The sequence below is a fragment of the Tamandua tetradactyla genome, chromosome 5, assembly GCF_023851605.1.
Source record: "Tamandua tetradactyla isolate mTamTet1 chromosome 5, mTamTet1.pri, whole genome shotgun sequence".
Taxonomy (NCBI): domain Eukaryota; kingdom Metazoa; phylum Chordata; class Mammalia; order Pilosa; family Myrmecophagidae; genus Tamandua; species Tamandua tetradactyla.
Window position 1 is genome coordinate 509,653 of NC_135331.1, and position 17,903 is coordinate 527,555.

Consider the following 17,903-nt stretch of genomic DNA (forward strand, 5'->3'; position numbering starts at 1 on the left):
GGATTGAGAGAACTTTCTCGACCTAAGGGGGAAGAGTGAAATGAGACTAAGTGTTATTGGCTGAGAGATTCCAAACAGAGTCGAGAGGTTATCCTGGAGGTTATTCTTATGTATTAAGTAGATATCACCTTGTTGTTCAAGATGTAGTGGAGAGGCTGGAGGGAACTGCCTGAAAATGTAGAGCTGTGTTCCAGTAGCCATGTTTCTTGATGATGATTGAACAATGCTATAGCTTTCACAATGAGACTCTGTGAATGTGAAAACCTTGTATCTGATGCTCCTTTTAGCTACTACATCAACAGAAGAGTAGAACATATGGAATAAAAATAAATAATAGGGGGAACAAATGTTAAAATAAATTTAGTTTGAAATGCTAGTGGTAAATGAAAGCGAGGGGTAAGGGGTGTGGTAAAAAAAAAGTCATGTCTATAATATACTGCATTATATTAAATGTGCAATAGCATCTCTCTAAAAAGTACATATTTAAAAAAATTTTATTGTTAAAAAATGCCAACCATAACCTGAGCCTGCAGTGAATCATAATCTTTTCGCTGGTGGAGGGTCTTGCCTTGATGTTGATAGTATCTTATATGAGGGAATAAAAGTTGTTTTTTCTTTTCAATAAGCAATCAATAAAAATATCACAACTTCCTTGAAAATGCAAGATTTGAATAGACACTTTACAAAAGAAGATATATGAATGGCCAATAAATATATGAAAAGTGTGCTTAATGTCTTTTGTCATCAGGTAAATGCAAATTAAAGTTACAGTGAGATACCACTTCACACTCGTTAGAATAAGCAATACTAAGGACAATGGGATTTTATCTAAGTGTAGGTTAGCATATGAAGCCATACAGCTTACTTACATTCCTCATGGGAATGTAAAATGATACAACTTTAGACAATTGTTTGTTCATTTCTTAAAATGTTAAACATACTTCTAACAATTCCACTTTTAGGTATACATCAAAGAAAAACGAAAAACTACAGTTCCAAAAACTTGTAAATGAATGTTTATGGTACCCTTAAGTAGTAGTTTAAAAAAAAAAAACTCCCAGTTATCTATCAATGAGAAATCAGATGGATTATACTATTGTGCTGTTTTAAAGCTGTTATGTACCCTATAAAAGGCCAAGTTTTCCTAATCCATCCCTGTGGGACAGACCTATTGTTGGGTGGGACCTTTTGATTCGGTTGTTTTCATGGAGATGTGACCCAGCCCATTCTTAATCCTCTTGCTGGAGTTTTCTATGAGAGAATAAAAGACAGACAGAACTCAGACAGCTTAGAGAAGCTGAGTGAGAGAAAAACACCAAGAGACATTTAGAGACAGTCACTGAAGCCAGAACCAGGAGAGAAGCACCTTCCCATGTGACAGAGGAACCCCAGATGCCAGCAGCCTTTCCTCAGAGAAGGTATCTTCCTCTTGAAGCCTTAGTTGGACATTTTCATGGCCTTAGAACTGTACATTTGTAATCTAATAAAACTCCATTGAAAAAGTCAAACCATTCCTCGTATAATGCACTCCAGCAGTTTAAGCAAACTCAAACAACTATATTCAAGAATGGAATACTACTCAGTAATAAATAAAACAAACCACTGATAGAAGCAACTACATGGTTTAATCACAAAAGCATTACGCTAAATCAAATAAGCTAAGCACAAAAGAGCACAGGCTATATGATTCCATTTGTATGCAATCCAAGAACATCCCAAATGAATCTGTAATTACAGACATAGAAAGTAGTTTCCTGGAGTGGGAGAGATAATTGACTGGAACAGGGCATAAGTAACTGTGGGGTGATGGAAACAATCTATCTTGACTTCGGTCACAGAGGTATATATAACTGTCGAAACTCATTGAACTGAACACCTAAGATCTGTATACTTTATGGTATGTTAATAATCCTTCAACAATTTTAAAAAGTGTTCCAAGTTCAAAGTCATGTGAGGAGGAAGTAATGGATTCACCTTCCCATTCCAATGAAATATGTGCAATTTAAAGTAGTTGCTATGTACCTACAACGTTAAGTATCAATTTTGGAGGAGGCTGAATCTAAACAGGGATTCGAGGATAATATAAATTAGCCTGGTAAAGGGAGAAGAGCAGCTAGGCATTTCAGGTAAGGGAATATTATAAAAAAACATGGCTGAGGAGAAAAAGAATGTAGAAAGATAGGCAACATCTTCCTGTTCATTCTTCCCAACGTATTTCCACTTCTTTTTTTCCCCTCACCCAACTTATCTTCTTCCATTTCTCTTCTTCCTTCTCTCTTAAACTAGTTCATATATAAACTTTCAACTGAGTAAATTGGAAGCAAAAAGTAAACAACATTCTTCCTCACCAGTGCTCCTTTGATTGCTTTGTTGATTTACTGTTCTTCATTCTTTGGGTGAAATCTCAGGCAAGTCCCATAGCGTCAGGTATTAACAAACAGTCTCTTTTTTAGGTATTAAAAAAAAGACTAGAAAATAAGTCGGTTGTGATGATAAATGCACAGCTATGATGATATTGTGAAGTACTGATTGTACACTTTGGTACACTGTTTGTACACCACAATCAGTACACTGATTGTACACCACATAATCATGTGGTATGTGAATATATAATATCAATAAAAATAAATAATTTTTTCAAAACCTGTCTTTCCTAAATTAAAGCTGTAGTTATCTCCACCCATTACTCCTTCCCATACTCTTAGACTTCTTCCAGGCTTGGAAGCCTGAAGAGAAGAAAGGGAGTATGGTGAAGTGCTCCATTATATTCCTCAAGTTGCTCCTTTTCCTTCTTGGACACTTTTATTTGCTTCTCCTGACTGGTGTAGGATCAGAGAGGGAATCAGAAGACAGGGATGGGTACAGTGAGGAGGAAGAAAGATTAAAAGTTCTCTTTATTATAACTATAATCTGACATTGGCGGATATGGCAGACATACAAAGTTGAGTATCGCAAGCAGTGCTTTAGTAGATTCTATTGTAGCCAAGAGCTAAGAATTAGCAAATAATTATAATTACAGAATCATTATATAGAGGCTTTTCTTACATTCTCATTTATTGTAAAATGGCCTGAGGTTGCTGAAATGTGGCCCAGCTGCCTTGATGTTTGATAATGATTGTGTAACGATACAGCCCTTATTGTGTGATTGTAAAAACCTTGTGACTGGCCCCAATTGTACCCTCTTATCCTGTTTTACAATTTTATAGTCTTATGATCACAAAGGAAGCCCCCAATGTTTATTAATGAAGGAACTTAATCAGCTCAGAACTAATCCTCCACAATTCCTAACCTATCCTAGTAGACACAGCTAGCATGTACTCAATCTGGATATGCTCAATAATTAGTTCATCTTGAGCCATTATGCTCATTATCCTCAGGCCTCCCCACTTTTTGGTACTACAAAACTATCAGATTTCTGCAGCTCAGGGGGAGAGAATTTTAGGCCAACAGGCCACTTGATCTCCTGCTATGCACTTTACTCTCACTGAAACCCCAATGTCTCTGGGATTGGCCATTTGAGTGCACCGAAGAACCCTTCAGTTTTGACTTTTGCTTTAGTTTCCTAGGCTGCGCAAAGAAGTAACATGAAATGGGCTCAGTTAAACAATGGGAATTGACTTGCTCAAGATTTTGATGTCTGGAAAATGTCCAAATCAAGGCATCATTAAGGTGGTGCCTTCTTCCTGAAGACTGGCTGTCTGCAAACCTTGGCTACTCTGTCACATGATGTGCCAGTTTGAAACTATTATGTACCCCCAAAAGCCATGTTTGAATACTGATCCAATCTTGTGGGGGAAGTCATTTCTTTCAATCTTCATTCAATATTGTAGGGTGGAAACTACTGATTAGATTACCTCTAAGGAGACGTGACACTGTCAATTGTGGGTGTGGCCTTTTGATTAGATGGAGATGTGACATTACTCATTCAGAGTGGGTCCTGATTAATTTACTGGAATTCTTTAAAAGGGGAAACTCTTCAGAGATATCTCACACAGAGACGCTTGGAGAACAGTTCCTTTAGTGCTGACAGAAATACAGATGTTTAGAGATGCTTGGAGTGTTGACAGAGAGGGCACATGCCTACGCACAGGCCGAGCCCAGCAGACATCACCATGTGTCTTCCCATGAGAAACTAAACAAGCCAGAACCCAGTTGTGTCCTGGAGGAACTAAGTGAAGGCCCACAGATGTTTAGAAAGGAAACTACTGGTATCAGAAGCTCGAAGCAACAGAACCAGGAACAAGGAGCAGCAGGTACCAGCCACATGCCTCCCCAGGTGTCAGAGGTGTTCCAGATGGCATCAGCCTTCCTTGAATGAAGGTAACTTCTTGTTGGTGCCTTAACTGGGACATTTGTATGGCCTTAGAACTATAAACTTGCAATGTAATAAATTCTCTTTATAAAAGCTGTTCCATTTCTGATATATTGCGTTCTGACAGCTTTAGCAAACCAGTACTTATGGGAAGACATATGGTGGTGTCTGTCGATCTCTCCCTTCTCTTAAGATTTTGCTGATTTCAGCTTCTTGATTCCGTCACTTCCCCTCTCTCTCTGAATTCATTCCATTTATACAGGACTCAAGGAAAAGGATTAAGGCCCATGCTGCTTGAATGTGTGGCACACCTTAACTGCAGTAGCTTACCTACAATGTCCTACTTACAGTGGATTCACACCCACAGGAATGGATTAAGTTTAAGAACACATTTTTAAGAGCATACAACTTCAAACGATCACAATTTTAATTAGTCCAACAGGAAGTTATGGTGAAAATTAACTTTTTGATTGTTAATTTTAATCTGAGCCATGTCTGCTTAATACCTATTAGGTCTAAGATTCTGAATGGTAACATGTTACCAAAGCACACACTGTCAGCCCCATAAAGCCAGTCTGTGCATGGAGGAGCCCACTGCAGGGAAGGTAGCACAGAACATAACAATGCCTGTCATTGTATAACCAGGAGAAAAAGCCCTGGGATGTCAATGGTTTGCAGGTGTCAAGGTCACCAACAAAAGCATGATTCACACAGACACTGGATGAACAATGCTTTACTCACATAGAAAAGAGACCAAGAAAGACCAGCTTCAATGGTGGGAATCAGTCTCCACAGCCAGTGTGCCTCACTGTGCAGCAGATGCAAGGAGCTGGTCACTACACACCTCTTTCTCATGTGTGCTACAGGGACCCAACTCCCTCCTCAACAGGAACAGATACAGCAGTGGGGGTGGGCCAGGTGCCATAAAATGCAGACTTACTACATAGTTCCTGTGAATGCTTACATGTGCTGACAGACCACTATCTGCTATGAGATGCCTTCTGTGTCAAGACACCCTAGGAAGGGGGTTCTCATGTCCTACCCAAGAAACCAGGCTAACGCATTCTGAGCACCAGGCTTGTTCGTGGGTCAAAGGTAAAGGTGACAAGCCACACTTGAACTATTCCCTTCCTCAGAATCACTTTCAAAGAAATCTTGTATAGAATCTAACAGAATTCCAAACCTCATTTATAATTCTCAAAGAACACTAAAGGAAACTCAATTTGTAACTACAGCAATCCTTCTTCAAGTACCTTTTCACCTTCTCCCCAATTCTCTTACACCCCTAGATGCATTAATGCCTTGAATTCTCCAAAGCATCCAAACCTTCCTTAGCACTGGGGTTTGCACAGACTTTCTCTTCCTCTCTTCTATTCCCCTTTCTTAACATTTTAGTTAATTAATCGAATTGCTATAACTTTAAAGTTTTCTATTTTCTTCACCCATTATCTACATTCTCCAAAGCAGAGAAAGCCTGTGTTTGACCAACAAACCAAAATTTATACCCTCTCCTTGCCAATTTCTAATTATTTTTTCTAATTTGCACCACAAACTTGGGTATCAGACTAGAAAAGTCAAAACTCTCCTTTGAAGGTGAGAGTAGAGTGTAGAGAAGAGATATAGGATATCTACACACATAAAAACATTTAAAGTCTTGACTAAGAATATGGTTGTGCCCTGGTCGTTATCACTGTGACGGACATAGTGGCTAAGTAGGGTGACAGGAGAGCTCTAATTAACCAGATAATCTTGCTGTGTGCTTTGCTATATTACTGCAGTAGCCTTATATCAAGATTGGGTAAGAAAGGCTGGTGACTGAATGCCTGTTGTTCTGCAAATAAAGCTGCTAGGGTTTCCAGAAAATAAAAGTGAATGTGCATGATTCATTCTGAGATTGTAATCCTATGTCTAGGCAAGGCTAGACAAATAATCAGCACATAATCAATGTATACTTGCTTCATGGATAATAATAAAGAAAATACTTTCCTATATGTCTGTGGTATTAGGACTGATGATGCCACGGCCTGGCTTTAACTCTTCCACAGTTCTCTATTACCCTCAGGAAAAGGCCAATATCCTTCACCATGTATGGAGGCAGAAGGGAGTAGCAGAAAGAATACGGATATTGGAGTCAGTGATTTGGCTTTGAATGCCAGTTTCTTCACTTCTTATTGAGCAACCGTGGATGAGATCACTTTGGACTCAAAAAATAGAAGAAAGCAATACACACAAAAGAATTATCGTGAAAATTAAATGAGATCGTGCCTGTGACTCACACATTTAACATAATTTATTTCTTTCCTTCAAGATTCTAATTTTCCACTTACTAGCCATGTAATCTTTACTATCTGGCATCATTATCATCATTACAATGACAATATAAAGATGGAGGACAGTGGCTGAGGAAGAGGCCTAAGTGGAAAGGTGTCTGGACATAACTAAGCACAATAATGGTAGTACATATTTTTTAATATTATAATAGCTTATCTTATAAGAACCCCCTACTGTTTGCCAGGTATTATCTCACTTGATTTCTGATACAAACTTGCTAGGTAGTCACTTTTGAAATAAAGTTCCACCATTTACTAGCTACGTAAATTTAGGCAAGTTACTTAAAATTCCATACCCTAGTTTTCTTAACTACAGCGTAGGGGAAAATATTATTATTCTATAGGGTTGTCTTCAGTATAAAATAATCCATCGCATTAAAGGGCTTAGCATGCCGGCTACTTAATATTAAATTGCCGATAAATGGAGACAAGTTGTTAAAACCATCAATTACTATTACCACCAACACTTAGAGCTGCAGATTTCCTCATTTTCCAGGAATCCCTGATTTTCTGACAATTAAAAACGTATTTACTGTGGCACAGTTTACATACAACTGGATCAATTAAAGGATATTTTGATGAATTTGACAGTTGCATAGTCATGTAACCGCTACCATAATCAAGATACAGAACAGTTCCACAACTCTTACTTGTTCCCTTATGGTCCTCTTTACAGTCTCTCTCCCAACCCCAGGAAAGTCCTGAACTTCCATCAATATACATTAGCATGCATTTCCTGTAATTTTTAGTGGAACCATATCGTATGTACTCTTTTGCATTGTTTTTTTCCGATGCTGTTGGATGTATGTTTACTTTTCAGTGCATGGATTCTGTTATATGGATATACTACACTTTGTCTGCCATGCATATGTAGTGGATTATAAACACCATTTGTACTTATTACATTGTGTCCATTCTAGTTTGGGCTACTTTAGATATAGCTAAGACCATACATTTACATGGTTTTGTGTGGACGTAAGTTTTCAATTCTCCTGGGTCATGTGGTAAATCTGTTTAACATTTTCAGAACTGCCAAACGTTTTCCAACATGGCTGCACCATTTTACAATCCCATCAGAAATGTAAGAGGGTTCTGATTGCTCCTCATCCTTGTCAAGACTTGTTTGCATCTTCTTTATTTTAGTCATCCTAATGTATGTAAAGAGGTTTCGACTTGAAATTCCCTAATGATGTGACACTGAACAAACTTTCATATGCTTACTAGCCATTTGTATATCTTCTTTTATGAAGCATCTATCAAAATCTTTTCAACTTTTTTATTGGTTTGCTTACTATTGAGTTGTAAAGGTTCTTTATATATTCTAGGTACAAATCCTTTGTCAGATGTACGTATTGTGAATATTTACTCCTAGTTTGTGACTTACCTTATGCTCTTGATGGTGTCCTTCATGGAGGTGAAGTTTTAAATTCCGATATGCACAATTTATTATTTTCCTTTTAATAAATAGGTGTGCTCTTTATCAAGGAGTGAATGTTGTAATCCACTCTTTGGAGGTAGAGGATTGACTATGCTATTCTCCTTAAAATCCATTCCCATATTGAACAGGCAGATTGTAAAAGCTATAGCTCAATTTCCCAGAAGAAATGTTAAGGGCTTAATGGTTGTAACTATGCCACTGTTTAAAGAAGTGCATTTACTTTGAGAATGGTGTGCCAGTGCTATTATTTATCCCAGAAAAGCCATGTCCTTTCATCCTCAGTCAATATTGCTGGCTGGGAGCTTTTCGATTGTTTCCATGGAGATGTGACCACCCAATTTGGGGTGATAACTTTTGATAGGATGGTTTACATGGAGATGTGTCTACACCCATTCAAAGTGGGGTTGCTTACTGGAGCCCTTTAAGAGGGAACCACTTTGGAAAAAGCTTTAGAGCAACCAGAACCAACAGAGTCCAGACAGCCAGAGACTTTTGGAGATGAAGAAGGAAAACACCCCCAGAGAAGCTTCATGAAACAAGAAGACAGGAAAGCTAGATGTCACCATGTGCCCTCCCAGATGAGAAGAAACCTCAAACATCACTGGCATTTCTTGAGTAAAGAAAATCTCTTATTGTTTCCTTATATGGACATTTTCACAGCCTTAGAACTGTAAACTTGCAGCTTAATAAATTCCCTTTTTAAACGCCAATCTGTTTCTGGTATATTACATTGTGGCAGCTTTCAAACAAACACAAATGGTATCTTACTAAAAGTTAGTAAAGGGACCTAATATTGTGTTGTTGTCCCCTTCAAAAATATTTTTCTCTTCAACATGTCCCAGCAACTCTGATTTCAGAGACAAATCTGCGTGCAAAGAACCAGTGTTGGGAGAATGTGAACTAACGGCCAGTCTTTGGTTCAAGTTAAGCTCTCAGTCAGAAATGGGTCCCTTCCACTTCTTAAATAGCAAGTTTAAGTGTCAGCTGATAATTAGACTTGCATGTGAATTTTCCTGGAATTAAGTCTCTGCCTTCCTGACTTAAAGGGCCTCGTTTCCCTTTCTTCTTTTCTTCTTCCCATATATATAAAGCCTGAGTCCTTTTTTGAGCAAGCTGGAAGCTGCTGGTTTTCACTTTATCAGGGAAAAAGGTGAACAGATTCCAAAGGGAGGAGGAAGCCTTGTTTCTTTGGAGTCCATCTTCCCGGTTTGAGAAAAGACCTGAGGTCGGGAGTCCAATGACAACACACAGACGCATTCCCAGTATCTCTCTCTCACACTTGACATTTTTGTACTGTCCTAAGGAGCACAGAAAGAGCAACTCCCTTCAGCTACACCCAGGGCCGCTGGTTTCTAGGTTGCAAAAGGTTGTTTCAGGAAGCAGTAGGTGGGAGGGGCCTTCTGTGTCCCTGCCCAGAATGGCATGAGTTGCCCTCCGTGAATGACTTTAAATTTGAAGTCTAAGAAAATTTTGCCTAGCCCAGGATCATAAAGATTTTCTCCTGTTTTCTTTTAGATATTTTAGTACTTTAGCTTTTATATTTAGTGATGCATTTTGAGTTCTTATTTGAATATAGTGTGAGGTAAGGCTCAAAGTCCCCCCCCCATACAAATATCTAGATTTTTTAAATACACCATTTGTTGAAAAGACTATTCCTTCCTCACTGAATCATTTTGGCACTTTGTTGAAAATGAGTTAACAATATAAGTATAGGTCAATTTCTAGACTCTATCCTGTTTCATTGATTTGCATTTAGACTCACAAAAATATCACCACATTTATTAGTACAGTTTTTGTTTTGTTTTTTTACATGGGTAGGAACCGGGAATTGAACTCGGGTCCTCTGGCATCACAGGCAAGCATTCCTGCCTGCTGAGCCACCATTGCCTGCCATTAGTACAGTTTTAAAGTAAACTTTAATATCATATGGCAGAATTTCCCCAACTTTATTCTTTTTGAAAACTACTTAATCTGAATCTGCATTCTTATTGGTGTGAAGCCATTGTAAACAGTGCCTTGTAAAGATATCACTCTTAGGTGTGGCCAACTGAGTCAGAGTAGGTTTTAATCATACTGCTGGAGACCTTATAAAAAGAAGGAACTCAGAAGTAGTCAGTCAGAGAAGGCCACACAGAGAAGCTAAAAGTCAGTGAAAACTAGAAAGAACAGACACATGAGCAAGAGATCTTCATGTGACTGGGGCAGAGATGCGAGCCAAGGAACCCCGAGGACAGCCGTAAGGCAGCACCAGAACACTACTGACGCTGAGAGCAAGCACGGCCTTGCTGACACCTTGATTTGGACTTCCAGCCTTGGAAGCTGTGTGGTCTCTGTCAGAGTAACCTGGCCAACTAAGACATGTTCTTTAATTTCTTATAGCAACGTTTTGTAGTTGTCAGTGTATAGATCTTGCACATATTTCAATCAGTGTATTTATAAGTCTTTCACGTTTTGGTACGCCATTGTAAATGGAATCTCATCGCTGATTTCATTTTCTAATTGAAATGATGCTAATACATAGAGGTAAAAACAGCTTTTGTATATTGACCGTATATTCTGCAACCGTGATAAATCCCCTTAGTTCTAGTTTTCTGGTTTGTTTTTTTTTAAGATTTGAATTTTTGATGAGAAAAGCTTCCTTCACTTAAGAGATTGTTTTCCTGATTACAAAAATGACATATATTCTTTGAGGAAACTTTGGTAAAAATAGAAAAGTTAAAAAAAAAAAAAGAAAACTCTTAATTCTTTTAATATGTAGGTTAACCACTATTAATCTTTTGACAAGTTGCCTGACATTTTTATCAAAATTCACTTGTTTTTTACAATGCATTTTACTTATTTGAGTTTACTCCATGCTGACAATTATTTATCATGCTTTTTTCATAACACATGACAGCATCAACATTTTCCTTGTTACCAAACTTCCTGTTTACATAATTTTAAGGTCTGCATAATGTTCCATTACTTGGATATGCCATATATAACCATTATGCTATTATACCATTTTTCATTCGCAAATTGTATACCATTAAAGCTAACATTTCAATTTTCATCCCTAGACATGTATCTCTATCCATGTTACAAGTTAGGTCCTTACTGTGATGATAACAACACATACAGAACTCTTCAGTGTTCCACTCATATTATCTCAATTTATACAACAACTCTATGAGGTAGATTCTAGTGGTATGCCCATTACACAATTTAAGAAATTGAGCAACAGGTCACCAGTAATTCTGAAAAGTGCAGATACCCATTAATCTACCTCCAAGAGCCTGTATACGCTCTAAATCAGCATTCACTCTGAGGTACTATGTTTCCCACAGCCAAGATTCAGGGGTCCAGGAATCAAGGGGTAGAAATTGAAGTGGCACCACTTACAACTACCCCTAGTGATCCACTACAAAATTTTTTTCTTCCTATCATTGCAACCTTAAGCCCTGCTGGTCTACAGGTCTTAGTCTCAAAAGGAGAAGTGCTTCTACCAGGAGACAATGATTCCATTAAACTGGAAGTTAAGACCACCACACAGCCTCTCTGTATTCTCCATGCCTTTGTGAATCAGCAGGCAAAGAAAAGAAGTACTGTATTGGCTGTGGTGATTGATCCTGATTGCCACTGGACTGCAACTACACAATGGAGGCAAAGAGGAATATATCTGGAATACATGAAATCTCTCGGGAGCCTCTTAGTACTACGATGACCTGTGAGTAAAATCAATGGAAAACTACCACCAAATCCATGCAGGACAACTAGTGACTTAAACCCTTCAGGAATGAAAGTTTAGGTCACTTCCCAGACCAAGAACCACAACCAGCTGAGGTACTTGCTGAAGACAAAGGGAATATGGAATGGGGAGTGGAAAAGAGATACAAATACCAGCTATGACCATGTGACCAGATACAGAAATGAGAAATGTGACTCATGAGAATTTCTTTCTTTGATCTGAAATTTTGTGTGTCTGTGTAAAAACTCTTTTTCTGCTCTCTAATCCCCTTATTAAAAAGTTTTATGTCATAGTATTTAAGTCACAATATATCAAGGATAAGAGTTTCTATCACCAAGAACTTCTGTCCTCTTCTAGGGAAGAGACTAGGCCATTTTCAGTTGTACATCATATTGGGCAGAAGTATGGCTATGTTATTGTCTTTATTTGAAGAATAAGTATGATTTAAGACGGTGTGTATATATTTTAAGCTGACAAGGATGGGCCGTGATAGTTAATTTCTTATGTGAACTTACTTAGGACATGATGTCCTAAGTAACTGTGAGGGTATTTTGTAGATAGGATTTGCATCCATAATCAGTTGATTGCATCTACAATCAATGGAAATTGACCTCAGCAATATGGGTAGTGTCTTCATCCAATCAGCTTAAAAAGCAGAATTGAAGGCTAGAATTTCTGCCTCAGCATCAGCATTTGCTCTTGTTGGAATTTCCAATCAGCCTGCTTCCCCTGGAGGATTTGGATTAGGGACTTCACCATCACCTTGTTTTTCTGGAGACTCCCAGTAGAATGCAGTTGAGGAAACTGAGCCAAAAGTCATCAGAAATACAGAGGTATCCAGTAATGGGCTACATATCTACTCCCAGAAAGTATAATCACTATACTGAAAACTATTTCTGACAGAATGTTATGCATGCAAATGGTATGTAAGCATTGAGAAGACAAGCAGTATTTGAGGAACCTGAAATCCAATTCTCAAGTGAGACCTGGGACAACTCACCTTATCTCAATTGTACAATGAGGAGTACAAGTTAGAGGGTCTCTTATGCACCTCTGGTTCTCAACAGACATCAAGATCTCTGTCTTGTTGGTTTCAACAAGTCACTTATCAATTAACATTCAATCACTGAGCAGCTAGAAAATGGCCGATCATGGTCAGTTTTACATACAGGATATCAATTTACAGAACAAAACAGAAATAAAATAGATCCTCTTCTTGAATCTCTTTTTGGGGTCCTGGACTTACAGGGAATCTCAAGATCAGGATCTTCCTCTCTTGTAGGGAACAACTTGCTTCAAACCAATTTTGCATACAATGGAAAAAGTGGCTTATTGTTCCTTGAAAATGTATCCATGTACCTACTGCAGGTCTGTGATTCCCAAAGGTTGATAACTACTTATTTAGGAAAAGGAGGGAAATATGTGTGACTGGCAGGGATGTGAGAACTGAGTTCTTATGAGTACTCAAGCCAGGTTTAAATTAAGTGACACATGCTAGGCTGGGGAAATATTACTAATCACAGCTCAATAACTATAAAGCACTTAATATATCCCAGGCACTATTCTAAGCTGTTTATATATTTACTCATTTAATATTCACCACAATCTTATGAGGTAAGTACTATTATTATCGCTATTTTATATAGGTTAGGCACATAGAAGAAAATAACATACCTAAGATCACCAAAATAAACCTAAGACCACCAAGGTAGTAAGGAGCAGAGGTGGATTTGAACCTAGGTAGTCTAATGCAAGTCTATGTTCTTAACCAGTTTTCTTTAAAAGATAAGAAGACTGCCTTGGAGAGGATGCCTTGGAAAGGATTACCTTGCTCTCAATACTGTGCAGGTGAAATGTTCCCACTCCAATGAAGCCCTCCCTGACCTGCCTAAATGCCCACCATCTCTTTTAGGTCCCAGTATCCAGAGAATTACTATGATTTTATATTCTCAGGAACCTTTAGCACCATGTCTAAAAAGTGAACACCAACTAACACCTAAGAATTCCATCTAACAACTTAGAATTCATTGGAAAGTTTGCTAGCAGGCTATTCCTCGATGGGAGAATAGAGAAACTGGATATCCCTTCTCAATATTTAAAATTTTTTCACATACAAATTATTTTAACACTGAGTAATCTATAAAAAAGAAACTCCATACTCCCATTATCTAACAAATCAATTCTGTTCATTTATCTATAGGCACTCTTACTTCTTGCCAACATGCAGATATATCTTTAAAAGGGCACTACCAGTAGTGTAAATGTGTTGTTCTCTAGTTGCTTTACACTATAAGCATATTCCCAACTGCTATGAAAAATGTTTATACCAGACACAGAAGACAGATTAAAAACTATTAAGTGTCTCAGAAGAGAGGGATCATCAAGTCAACAGTGGCCTACTAGCTCACTGGATGCTACTTTCTTCTGTTGCAATACCTATACCATTTTTTTCTTTTTTTTACATTTTTCAGGAACAACTTTCTTATCATTTTGAAGGAGGTCACAAAACTGGGTCATTTCAACAACAACTTGCCTACTTAACAGTTCCTTCTCAAAGTCAAACATTAGTATTTGGTAAAGAATGCTGCCTGGCCAATTATTTTTGTGAAAATTTGTGGAAAGAAGAAAATCTGATGTATTTGTATACTGAAATGTAATATTTAGGTTTCTTTTTCCTTCAGGACTTGTTCTCTAGTGCACAATAGGGTTAGCAATTAAAGCATTCCTAAGTAGTAACGATGAAAGCATTTCTATATAGGTTCTACTTATACAGTTTCTTTCCAGAATGAGTTCTCTGATGCAACATTATTGCTTAAGAACTGCTTGAAGAATTTTCCACATTAAGTGTTTTCCCCAATATGACTTGACTGGTACCTAATAAGGTTAGAGCTATTAACAAGAACTGTCCCACACTGATTACATGCTAAGAACTGCTCTCCAGTATGAGCTATTTGATGTACTATAAATGGAGAGCTCTGGCTAAAGATAATTCTACACTGAGTACATTTATATGTCTCTTCTCCAACATGAATCCTTTGATGCTTAATAAGATCATTCTTCCGGATGAAGGCTTTCCCACACTGACAGCATTCATATGGTTTCTCTCCAGTATGAATTCTCTGGTGCACAATGAGGGCAGAACTCTGGCTGAAGGATTTTCCACAATCATGACATTCATATGGTTTTTCCCCAGTATGGGTTCTCTGATGTGAAAAAAGGTGAGAGCTTCGACTAAAGCATTTTCCACAATCTTTACACTCAAATGGTTTCAGTCCAGTGTGAATTCTATGATGCACAACAAGATGAGATCTCTGGCTATAAGACTTCCCACATTCATTACATTCATAGGGCCTTACTCTAACATGAGTTCTCTGATGCAGAACAAGGTGTGTGCTCTGCCTGAAAGATTTTCCACATTCAGGACATTCATAGGGTTTCTCACCAGTATGAGTTCTCTGATGCCTTATAAGCCTAGAGCTATGAACAAATGCTTTCCCACACTGATTACATGTATAAAGTTTGTCTCCTGTATGAGTTCTCTGATGCGTAACAAGATGAGAGAACCAGCTGAAAGATTTCCCACATTCTTTACATTCATAGGGTTCCTCACCAGTATGAGTCTTCTGATGCTCAATGAGGTGAGAACTCCGGCTGAAGGATTTTCCACATTCTTTACATCCATAGGGTTTCTCTCCAGTATGAATAAGCTGGTGCCTGGTAAGATTAGAGCGCCAGCTGAAGAATTTTCCACATTCCTTACATTCATAGGGTTTCTCTCTATGTATGCTCTTTGATAGACCAAGGGAAGTACCATGAGTAAGAGAGTTAGCATTATCAGAGTATTTGTAGGGTTTTTCTCCTGTCTGAGGTCTTGGAAACTGAATAAGGTGAATGTTTTGACAGAAGGTTTGACTGCATTCATTACTGTTACTTGAATAGCTTTCCTGATGACCACTAAAAACTAAACCATGCTTTAAGTTCTTAATGTGTGAATCATGCTTATGGAAATACTCTCTAAGTACTAGCTGAGAAGGAAAAAGACAGTTTCCCCCATATTTACTATTTTCACAGATTCTGTCCTGAGTAAGTACTTTCTTTTGGGTGAATGCCACCTGCCTCAAATGTCTCTCCTGGTTTTCCTGAAACTTTTCCAACTGGTCCTCACCTTTCCATACTTCTTCTAATGACAAATACCAGATATCATTCCTTGCCATTCTTTCCATTTTAACTTCATAGGACAGTTTATCTTCAGAAGTGCTCTTATTGGAAACTGATGATTTAATTTTAACTGCAGTCTCTGAATCTGAAAGAAATGAAAAAATGTTGTATAATTAAAGAAGTATTAAAGTTAGCATGGGGGATGTATGCAGAGACAAAATATGTAAGACATATATAGAGCTGTTTTCAAATATGGATTTGTAAACCTGACAGCAAGTAAAAACAGGATGATGTATTTTAAAACATCAACTTCTGTGTGAGACCAAAGGGAGAGATGTTTGTTTGGTTTAGGATTTATATTTTGGGTGGCATATTACCTAATTTAACTTGTATGGTTGGTTTAGTTGAACATCATAAGTACATGGAGTCTTAGGTAGTGCATGAGATTTGTTGGTTTGCCCATGTTGGTGTGATGACTCAATCAATCTCAGAATAATTTGAGAAGTGAATAAAGAAGCATTTGCAAAGTCCCCAGGGGAGAGAGGGAAAAATATTCAACTTCCCCATCTGGAGAATTTCTGATATTCTCGCAAGCAGAAGGGACAAGCAATTCAATCAGTCGAGCCCTCAATCTTGGGGTTCATCCCTATGAAACTTATTCCTGCAAAGGATAGGCTAAGTCTACTTAAAATGAGACACAAGATTCACCCACAGAGAACCTCTTTTGTTGCTCAGATGTGGCCTCTCTCTCTCTAAGCCAACACAGCATGTGAACTCTGTCCTCCTCCTCTGAATAGGACATGACTCCCAGGGGTGTAAATCTCCCTGGCAATGTGGGGCAGACAACTCTGAATGAGATGGGACCCGCCATCAAGGGATTGAGAAAACCTTCTCAACCAAAAGGGAGAAGAGAGAAATGAGAAAAAATAAAGGGTCAGTGGCTGAGAGATTTCAAAAAGATTCAAGAGGTTATCCAGGAGGTTATTCTTATGCATTAAATAGATACCCTCTTTCTAGTTTATGGTGAACTAGAGTGGCTAGAGGGAAGTGCCTAAAACTGTAGAGCTGTGTTCCAGTAGCCCTGTTTCTTGAAGACAATTGTATAATGATTTAGCTTTTACAATATGACTATGTGATTGTGAAAACCTTGTGTCTGATGCCTTTTATCTATGGTATGGATAGATGAGTAAAAAACATGGTTAAAATAAAACAAATAATAGGGGTAACAAAGGTTAAAATACACTGAGTAGATGGAAATTTAGTGGTTAATGAGAGGGAGCGGTAAGTGGTATGGCCTGTATGAGAGCTTTCTTTTTTCTTTCTTTTTCTGAAGTAATGCAGATGTTCAAAAATGATCATGGTGATTAATAAATAACTATGTGTGTATTAATCGATTGTACATCATGTATGAAATGTTTGTATGTTTGTATATTATCAAAACAAAATTAAAAAAAAAAAGATCCTAAAGCCTCAGAAGTAATCTGGGGCATAGATTGAGGACCTCTGTGAGCCCAGACTTGACCCCAGCTCCTCCCTCCCTGGCATAAGTGATTCCCAATGGAGGATCTTTCTAGGGCTTTCTGTTGTGCACAGAGATAGGAAAACTGAGTCAATTCACGGAATGATCTAAGCATCATGAGTCATTTTTACTTGCAATTTTTGAAAATCTGAAATACATGTTAACAAGTTATTGCCTTAACAACAAAAAAAGAAATATTTGCATGAGAGAAAGGAGAAAATGTTCAACTTCTCCATCTGGAGAATTCCTGATGTTCTCACAGGCAGTGGGAACAACCACGTCAGTGGGCTAGGCCATTGATCCTGGGGTTTGCCCCTACACGGCTTGTTCCTGTGGATAACAGGCTAAGCCTACTTGTGATTATACCTAACAGTCACCCCCAGAGAACCTTTTATGTTGCTCAAATGTGGCCTCTCTCT

The 17,903-nt window shown here is 38.1% G+C and overlaps 1 protein-coding gene across 3 annotated transcripts in view; it reads right to left on the minus strand.

The window, feature by feature from the left end:
• Nucleotides 1-319: 319 nt before the first annotated feature.
• The window catches only part of ZNF10 (zinc finger protein 10), a 47,439-nt gene continuing 29,855 nt past the window's right edge, over nucleotides 320-17,903 (minus strand). For 2 of the 3 annotated variants that reach the window (XM_077159486.1, XM_077159485.1), the window contains exon 5: nucleotides 320-16,110. In XM_077159486.1, the coding sequence (XP_077015601.1) occupies nucleotides 14,648-16,110 (1,463 nt within the window). In that variant the 3' untranslated portion in view covers nucleotides 320-14,647. The remainder of the gene's footprint in view (nucleotides 16,111-17,903) is intronic. The other variant, XM_077159487.1, reaches the window with a different exon arrangement.